This window comes from Alligator sinensis, unplaced genomic scaffold (assembly GCF_000455745.1).
Source record: "Alligator sinensis unplaced genomic scaffold, ASM45574v1 scaffold1195_1, whole genome shotgun sequence".
NCBI lineage: Eukaryota > Metazoa > Chordata > Crocodylia > Alligatoridae > Alligator > Alligator sinensis.
The window spans coordinates 1,458,421-1,468,493 of NW_005842322.1; the positions used below are offsets into that span (position 1 = coordinate 1,458,421).

At 47.9% G+C, this 10,073-nt stretch overlaps 1 protein-coding gene across 8 annotated transcripts in view; it reads right to left on the reverse strand.

Moving 5' to 3' along the window:
- Positions 1–9,846, reverse strand: part of ADCK1 (aarF domain containing kinase 1) — a 125,109-nt gene extending 115,263 nt beyond the window's left edge. For 7 of the 8 annotated variants that reach the window (XR_003095215.1, XM_025209975.1, XM_025209971.1 and 4 more), the window contains exons 1-2: positions 9,694–9,846; positions 4,069–4,205 (exon numbers count right to left, since the gene is read on the reverse strand). Coding sequence is in view for 7 of the 8 variants with exons in the window: in XM_025209975.1 (XP_025065760.1) it covers positions 4,069–4,194 (126 nt within the window). In the remaining variant the exon portion in view is untranslated. The other variant, XM_006028545.3, reaches the window with a different exon arrangement.
- Between the last annotated feature and the right edge of the window lie 227 nt (positions 9,847–10,073).

The following is a 10,073-nucleotide window of genomic DNA, read 5'->3' on the forward strand; positions in this document are numbered from 1 at the left end:
GCTAGTGCCCCCTTCTGGGCCTCGTCATGCCCCCTCTGGGGCGTCTCAAAGCTGCCCCTCTCTGGGGCTGGGGTCTATGTACCCCGCATACAATCCGGGGTCTCTGTTCCCCACCCGCAACCCACTGGTTGCACTCAGGGCCCCCACACCTCTGGGGTCCCTATGAGGCCTCCTCCAACCCCTACAGTCTCACCCAAGCCTCCAGTGTAATATCAAAGCTGAACCTAAACTCGAGCCTCCTGTCTATAACGCAACCATAAAGCCCCCTGGCTAAACCATAGTGCCCAATCCTCTCAGGGCCATCGTGAGCTGTACTTGCAAGTCAGGCTTCTTCCCATATCTTGGCTGAGGGAGCTCCTGCCTCTCCGGCTGCTGGCAGGGAACTGCCAGCCTGGCCTCAACCCTGGGCTTTATAAGGGCCAGGCCCTGCCCCCTACAGGCAGCTGGCTCCCCTTAGCTGCTCCAGCAACCCGTAGCTGCGCTTGTTATCCTGGCAACCCTCAGCTGGGCTCGTTGTGCTCTGCCAGGGCTCTCTCCCTGGCAGTTTTCTCCTCTCTAGGAGCAGGCACTAAGGTGCCCTGCGACAGTCTGTTTTTAAACATCCCAAGAAACGTCATTCAGTTCATAGATTCATGAATGTTAGGGTCGGAAGGGACCTCAATAGATCATCGAGTCTGACCCCCTGCATAGGCAGGAAAGAGGGCTGGGGCTAGATGACCCCAGCTAGATGCTTATCTAACCTCCTCTTGAAGACCCCCAGGGTAGGGGAGAGCACCACCTCCCTTGGGAGCCCGTTCCAGACCTTGGCCACTCGAACTGTGAAGAAGTTCTTCCTAATGTCCAGTCTAAATCTGCTCTCTGCTAGCTTGTGGCCATTATTTCTTGTAAGCCCTGGGGGCACCTCAGTGAATAAATACTCACCAATTCCCTTCTGTGCCCCCGTGATGAACTTATAGGCAGCCACAAGGTCGCCTCTCAACCTTCTCTTGCAGAGGCTGAAAAGGTCCAGGTTCTCTAGTCTCTCCTTATAGGGCTTGGCCTGCAAGGTTAAGTTCCTTAACTCATACCTCCCTTGACTGACCACACCATGTCCTGAAGCAATGTTTCCACTCAAAATCCCTGTCCTCAAGTATCCCTGCACTTTCCACTGGGCCTCACACACAAGTGAAATCCAATTCCCTAAATCTGGGGACAAATAGAACTTCCCCCTGGGCATATCAGAAATGCCAGTGAGGAAATTTTACAAGGGACAGCTGAGTCAGTGGGGATAAAATGGAAACTGAATCAAACCTGCAAGCAAGACTCAGAGCAAACATGGCTACAAGTTTAAGAATATATGGTCTCTATGTCTTCCCTCCCTCCCACCAACTTTCCCCACTTTCCATAGCTTTTTTCTCCCTCCATTTTTGCAGCTGTTACTCCCAAGCCCATGGGAAAAAACAAAACCCTCTAAATACAGCCTGCATGTGGCTGGATGGGGTTCAGGAGGTAAAGTTAAGTATCCAGATTTTTGTGTACTTCTTTGGATAATATTTGAGCATTTAAGGCTTATCTGTTATGACTGGAGACACTCAAAAATGATTATGGGACCCTATTGACCCATTAAATAGAGTCTGCCCAGTACTAAATGAAGGGATAGGCACAACAGGTCTCTATCTAGGCCACCAGCTCCAGGAGTCAAATGTTTACAGACAACTAAGCTTTCATTAAAAAGACAGTAATTATCTAGCCTTCAGGGCTGTAAGGAAATGCTCAGAAGTAAGACAAGAGTGAACTAATGCAGTGACATGAGCTGAGTCAGCATGCAGCCTGAAGCCCAAACAGGCCTGCACATCTTAGTAGGGCAATGGTCGCCAACTAGTGGATCCCGATACACCGGGAGATCTCGGAGCTTCTTGAGGTAGATCTCAGAGCCTCTCCAAGGCTGGGGTGGGGGGCTGAGTGCCCGCGTGAATGAACACACATGCCCCAGTCCAGCAGGTCAGTCTGTGGGGGAGGAAAGGGGCAGGAGCTAGATCGAGGCCCCCGCGGTGAGGGACAGTGCCGCAGAGGCAGGAGCTGAGTGGGGCCCTGACCAGGTGTGACTTGCCTGCTGGGGAGGCACGCTCACAAATAATTTTTTCTCCCTCTGCCTTGATCTGCCCCCTCCCTTTCCTCCCCACAGACAGCTGTTGGGTGAGGGGTGGGGAGTAGCAGCAGCGCACAGTAAATCTTGGGTTGCTTTTAAATGCCAAACGTGATCTCCTGCTTAAAGAGTTTGAAGCCCACTGCAGTAGGGTGTTCATACCAACACCCATTGTTCTGGAGGACCCTGGCAGCAGATAGCTTCCTATAGGGAAGGCAAATGGCATACTTGGCACACCCACGCACAGAATTAATGAGGGTTCCCTACTGCTGTCTCTTTCCCCTGGGAGAGAAGGGTGGCCCCTCACTAGGGCAAGGCCAGAGGGCACGGTTGACACTACAGTGTGCTCCATGTCATGGTGAGGCCAAAGTCCTTCAGTCTGGCCTTGGTCAGACACTTGTAAATCAAAAAACTCCTAGCAAAGGACATACCTGAACAATCAGCCAACCCCTCAAACTCTAAGCAACTATCATAAATGAGATGTAACTGAGATTCTCTTCTTGAAAAACACTTTCTAGTCCTTTAAAAAAAAATAGGACTATAGTATTGGCCACTCTTTTCAGGTTGAGAAACACTGACCAAGTGGATCGAGACTGAGGGCAACGGACTCCCGAGCTACAACAGTTTGACCAGGATGTCAGCGGGGCCTTAGACTGGTCACTTCTCGGTACCTCAGTAAAATGAAGGTATGTCCCCAACACAGAGGATGGCGATAATACAGAAAATCAGTAGCAATCATGCAGCCCTATGAAACGATCGGGTAGGAAGTGCTTCATTTAGCTTTATTTTTAAAAAAGGGTGATGACAGTCAACGTTCCCACCTTGCACTTCCAAAACAAACACCCTCTCAGGCCTCGGCCACTACTCATTTTATTTTCTGCACCAGCCTGAATGTAATAGATCTTAAGCCACGTTCCATGAACCTGTTTCCTCCAGCAGCAGAGGCCCCCTTGTAATTCTCAGACACAATGTTTAAAGGGTCCAGGATATGCAAGCCGACAGTATTGTAGCACCAGGGGCCTGTAAGTGATGGAGATCCTGGTCTGAAGTGACAGCCACATAACACAACCAAGGCGCAGGGCAGACCAATCCCCTTCACAGGATCTGATCTACCTTGTTACTACATACTTAATGAATTAATTGGAGAGCACTTGTGCAGAGGTTCACAGCCTATCTGGCTGTCAGCCACAGCTCTCAGGTGTCTAGATACTGAGATCAACAAGCTGAAACCAAAGAAGATGCCCAAATGGAGCTAGTAGGTCTCTTTGGACTTTGTTTTAGAAACGCAAGAGAAATAAATCAAACCTTGTAAAGTGTGAGTGCTGTTCCCGCCTCACCCTTACCCCAAGAATATCACCATACAAACATACATGCTCAGACACCTCTTCTCCTTCCCACAGTTTTTAACACTGAGGACTTAGGGTAAAGATCACAGGTCAGGCCTCAACACAGTATTTGTGCAGCAGCTACTGTACAATCCTTTAAAAAAATCTGTTACTGTATAAGAAATAGCCTAAAGCAACAGAGATTTAAAAGCAAAATGACCAGAAGCAGCAGTGGAGAAATGCACAGTACTGAGTTCTAAGTGGAGAGAAGGCAGTGCATAAGGAAAGCCACACAGCAACATGAGTGTGCTCCCAGCAATACTGACCTGGAAGACTCCTCCATAAGGTACAAGCTCCCTCTGCTTCACAGACAATTACCCTCTATTCCCTTCCATGTTTTTACTTCTTCCTCAGGCTGTAGGAACACCCCACAGAAACACCCAAAGTCCCGGAGTCAAATGCCAATGGTAAACTTGAAATATAGCAAAAGAACAGACTAAATTCCACCCCCACCCCTGACCCCTGTGAACTCCCATTTCCTTCCCAAGAATCTCCCTTTCCCCAGTCAGCAAACCTTTCACTCTGTCCCTCCCACACTGCTGCTAGGATGAAACTTACTGTGGCAATGGCTCTGCCCACTCGAATGATTCCAAAATCATTGGGATCCAAGTACTTGTTGCCATACAGGTAGACACTGGAGGTAGCTGCTGCCAAAGAGAAAATTTTCAAGGCCTGTCTGGCCATGCCAATGACCACTGCAGAGATACAAAATAGGAATCATTACTACCCGAGTAGCAGGAAGGGAACAGGAGTAATCTCAGGCAGACATGGCTAGAGGTTCCAAGTCATCCAAGCACTTCCTTCTACCTGCTAACCAGAGCTCAGATTCATGCTGATCAGCTGGCAAGTGACCCCTGTTGAAGCAAGCAACTCTAATAAACCAAGCTTGGTAGTTTCTGTCTGCATGTGGGAGAAGCGTGCTCCAGTACACAGAGCAGCATGGATCCAGAGAGTCAATTCTCCTCTGTGCCTTAGGAATCAACAGGCAGGTATACACAAGCAGCTCTAACCTCATTATTATTATTATTATTACTATTATTATTGTTATTTCTCCCTCCTTATTGTTATTTACACTGTAGTGTGTCTAGAAGTTTAGGGCTTCATTGTGTTAGAAGCTGTACACCCCCAAGAAAATGATCATCAGACTCAAAGGTGTTATGGTATAAGCTTAATAGAAGAGACACCAGGAGATGAAACAAGAGAGACACGGGATGCACAAAGTAACAGAGAGTCAGATACGATTAGTGCAATAAGCAGCATTCACAGCACACCAGCTGCCCAACCATCGTCAAGAGGTCAGGAGGCATCTTGAAGTAGGTAGGGTTTAAGAAGTGTTGGCAAAGCCAGACTGCAAGGTTGATGTCTCAATGGAAAGTAGGGCTTTAAAAAAAGAAGCCAAGCTTCAATTTGTGCTTGCTGCATTGAAAAGATGAGGTCTATTGGAAGGAGGCAAAGAGGGAAGTGATAAGCTCAAAACAACACACCAGGAATCTCTCGGCCTTCTTATTATCAGGGAAAAGGGAGGCAAAAGCTTTGCAATTCTAATGTATGACCCCACACAACTGAGAGGCAGCTTGGTTTAGTGGCTAGAATATGAAACTAGGAGCTGTGAAATCAAAGAGAGAGTTGTCAGTTCTAACACTGGCTCAACTGGGGAGAGGGAGAAGAGACCACTGGGCAAGTCACTTAGCTTCCCACTCTGTTTCCCTATAAAATGAGGAGGATGGCAGCTATACCCACCTATTTACTGCATTAATTGCATGCTGGTTGTAAAGTGTTTTGAGCATGTAATTCATTATATAAATAATACTAACAATGATATAGTAGTTAATAAGTGGGGTATTTTAGAACTGGCTTAAGGTTATCCTCTAACTAGATTGTTAGACATGCTTATACATCATTACAAACCTCTGGGAGGAAAAGGAGAAGAAACATTCCCTCTTCCCCCTGACAGTTCCTTTCCCCGTTTTATTAAATGACACTTTTGACTATGCAAACCTGGAAGCCATTTACAAATCCAGTTTATTTGTCCTTGCCTTCCACTGAATCCTCTTTTCTTTTGACCTGTCGCCATGGGCAGTGGCACTAGCCTCCCATTTCATTTTCTGCTTTTAGTCAATTGCACCCTCTAGTCAAGAGCCCAAGGCTGCTGTTCCTTAGTTCCCTACCAAATCAGTGGGAAAGTTGACCCAAATTTTGTTTTACTTATGTCCCCAGCTGTGCTATGCCTTGCACCCTTCACAAGTCTCTCATGAGTATGCCCTTCCTAGTGACAGGCTTTGAGCCTCCCCTTCCCTCAGAGTCCCACAATTCTGCCATTCATGAACAATGTCTGTACTTTCCAGCACCCTATTTCCTCCCACTGTTTCCCTCACAGGTGCCAATCTAGCATAATCCCCAGGAGGTTGCTTTCGCCTGGGAGCTTGTAATAAGGAAGCATAGGCTACAATACAGTTTAGTTTTTTCGGAACTGTATTATTTATGAGTCATAGGAACAGAGTCAGAGATATAGGCTAAAATAACCCTGAGGACTTACATGCATGAGTTATACCTGGAATCATAGAGAAGCAGGGTTGCCAGGCACCTCCATAGGTCATCTAGTCCAACCCCCTGCCTAAGGCAGGATCATCCCTATCCAAACCATCCTATATAAATCCACTGTCTAACCTCTTAGCAAAATTACACAGTCAATCCTTACAACACCCTAACCTGTCACAGGTAAAACAGGGGGACCACAACCACCAACATCCTTGCTGCTGTAAAGGTTGTTTTCACACACACACACACACACACACACACACGCCCCTTGCTACAGAAGAAGGCAAAAACCCCCACAGTCCATATCAATCTGCCCATATGAGGCAAAAACCCCCACAGTCCATATCAATCTGCCCATATGAGAAAATTCCTTCCTGACCCCAAATATGGCAAGTGGTCTGACCCTGAGCAGATGGGCAAGACCCTCTCGCCAGGACCCTCTGGCTTTTAAGTCCCAGCAGAAGCACTGGCACACCGCAGTCAAAGTCCACAGCCTTGGCTGTAGCCAACACCCAGTGCCTCTAAGGAAGACTTTAAAATACCCTGATACATGGTGGAGGGGTACAAGTTGGGGCAGAATCTCCTCCCAGCCCCATGAAGCAACCAGCAGAGCTCAGAAGCATGGAAAATACCTACACCTAGATCAGCCCTGACCAGTGGCTGTCCAACCTCTGCTTAAACACCTCCATGATAGAGAGTCCACAACTACTCTGGGCAGTCTATTCCACAGCCTCACTGCTTTTACAGTGAAGCTCTTCTCAATATCCAATCCAAACATACTTTGCTCTACTTCAAGCCACTAGTCCACATCCTACACTCAGCAGCAAGGAATAAGAGGTATTTGCCCTCCTCTTTATGGCAGCCCTTCAGGTATTTGAAGACTGCCATCATGTCCTGTCTTAAGCACCTTTTCTGCAAGCTGAACATCCCTAGCTCCTTCAGCCTCTCCTTGTATGACTTGCCTTCCTTCCAAGCCCTTTATCATTTTTGTCACCCTCTGGAACCTCTCTAACTTCTCCATGTCCTTTTTAAAATGTGGACCTCAGAACTGAACAGGACTCTAGATGAGGCCAAACTGGTGCCAAGTACAAAGGCACTATCACCTCCCATAAACTTTATTACTTCCTTACAAATTTTAAGTGCCCCTTAGCCCAGACACCCCTGCCTCTGCACTGGTAGGGGGAAGTGGCCCCTGCCACATTCACTCACTCCATCACCTCCAGCCATTTCCCACTCCCTTCCTCTCTAAGTAGGAGTCTTTAATTGTTTTAGTATCCCTCAGATCCAGTACTTGGACCTGGGAAAATAGTCTGGCTGGAACAGGCATGTGGGCATTCCCTGCACCCTCCTGCCCCCCAAGAAAGCTTTCCCACTCTGCCTTTCAGGGCCTTTGTTCTCTCTGAAAGTCTTCTGCAATTGCTTTGCTTCCTGGCTGCTACTCCCTATAAGACTCGTTTGCTATAAATTCCATGCAGTCAAGAGGCTGGTAAACTGAGGCATGTATCATATCACAGAAATAGTGCAGAAATCACCCCCCACCCTTCTCCACAGCCTCCAAAGCATCCTTTTATGGACTAGTTTTCTCTCAGGAAAACATTTTTTTCTCCCAAGTTTCTGTAAAAGTATCCATCAGCAAATGAGAGATTCAAACTGTCAGGCAAAGTCACCTTTTAACAAAGGAAAACCTGTGCCTCTTTTCATTGCTTGTTTTTTTCTTTTATTATTATTATAGAGAACATTTGCCTGGAAACAGGTTGTAGGTCCATCTGTTCCCACATCTTATTCCCACCTGAAGCCATAATCTGCAGCTTGTGATGTCACAACTGTTTTCATACCCACTAAGTGTGACATCACAAACAGAAGATGGCAACTGTAGGTAGAGAATAAACAGAAGCAGCTGAGCTTTTCAGCATCCAAGTTCCTGTTTTCATGTTTAATGTCTCTCAGCAATAAAAAGGAGGAATTAAAATACCTCCAATATAAGGTACAGAAACAGAATTGTCAAAATCAATTGTATTTCAAGTTGTCCATAAGGTGTCAGTAAATCTTTATCATGTAAATGAGCTACTACAATATCCCTAAGGGTATCTTAAAGACACCGTCAGCTGTGAAATACGCCTCTCTACGTAACTGCCTTTCACTAGTAAAATGTTTGCTAATGAGTCACCTCCTGCTTTTCCTTTGTAGGCTTAAACTAAGGACTTTGACTTTCACCTGACTTAGTACATGACCGTGCATACAGCTGACCTAGAATGAGGGTTTGGACAGATGAAACAATTATACCAATTTAAAAGAGTGGAGAGGGAGAAGAATTGTGTGTCAGTTGATCATTAGTAACTCTTTCTTCGGTCTGCTCTCTCTCATGGTGAATGGAAGCTAATCCTGGGCAGTTTACCCATGAATTAGATAGTTTACCTCCTACTTACCATAGGAGCAAATACATAAAATAGTTACAGCAGACTAGCTTGACACAGCAAGTCCCGTCCCTCCCACCACTTAATTGAGTATAACGTTTCATCTCCATACCCCGAGTTGCTATTCTCAGTCATTTGGTTTATGTAACAATACATGCAGCATTGTATAGGAGGTAATCCAAGAGCCTGTTTGCAATATTGACAATATTTAACCTCTCTACATTTTGTTTGGTTGGTTTTAGTTTTCTTTTAGATGAATTTCACACTGAGGAAGGTTGGCTCTGAAGCCTGATGTTCTCCATTTACTCAGCAAACCGGTTCTGGTCAGGGCAAGCTTCTTAAGCATATTTATTCACCACTGTGCTTCAGCCCTACCCCCCAGGGACCCTGCCTTTAGAGAGGAGCGTGGGAACTGGCTGCAGCTCCTGCAACCCTTGCATCTAAGATGGGCAACCAAAGAGGGAACTGAAGCTCTTCTGTTTTATGCTGTGGACGCCCACCAAATTAGACTGATCCACACACACACTCTCTCTCTCCAAAAACAGGTCTATCTTGTCATATGGGCTACTAAGCAATCATCAGATGAGACTTGTTCAGACTTGTTTACAGTTACTATTCACCTCAACCAGATCCACACTGTTGACCCAAAGGATGAGACGCTTGTGCCAGTTCAATGTTTGCAACATGTGAAAATAATGCATGGGACATAAATGCTGTGAGAGTAACCTCCTTGACAGGCATGAAACAGATGGGCCCTGCACCGCCCCCCCTCTCCAATCCCTTTCCCCTCTCTGATCTGTTGCTCTACTTTCTGCTGTCCTGCCCCCCCTTCCTGATCTGCTCTGCTTTCTGCTCCCCGCCCTCTGCCGCTCCCAATCTGATCCACCGCTCTGCCTTGTGCGCCTCACCCTGTGGCAGCTGCCCCGCCCCCGCGCCGGCCGGCCGGCCGCCCACCCCCGCGGCAAGATGCAGCTTCCGCCTTTTCTCTTGGGCTGGGCTTTCACTAGGCCCCGCACCCGGCATCGCCGCCCGCTGTAAACCCCAGCACTGGGTCCGCCTCGGACCAGGGACCCGGTGCCGGGCAACTCTGGGCCAGGCCGCTCGCGGCGGGGCAGAAGCGAGCCCCCAGCCCCGCTCCGGACCCCGCGGCAGGGGCCAGCGCCCCGTACAGACTCAGGCCCCTGCCTGCCTTGCCTCGGTGACCACCACCCCCCGGGGAGCAGGGACGTACCAGCTACTTTCCTGGCTTCCCGGTACCGCGATACTTATCGCGAAGCTCCCCCCGCTATAGTATGGCCTCCCGCGCGCGGCATGCTGGGATTTGTAGTCCTCTGCTGCCCCCGCCCTGTAGGCCCGCGAGGGCAGCTGGGCCCTGGAAAACTACTACAGCCTGTCTCATTGGTTGGTGTCCTGGCTCTCGTGATCGGCCACAGGTTTTTGCCCCATCCCGGAGGCGAGTCAGAGGCTCGGTTAATGATAATAAGCCTACCTGCGTCTCCCCCGCGAATTTTCATTTCCACCTAGGAGAAATTTTACAATCTTTGCACTCTAATGTGCCTGAAGAAGGGTGCATGTACCCGATAGCTTGCAAATAAATAATTTTTCTTGCAA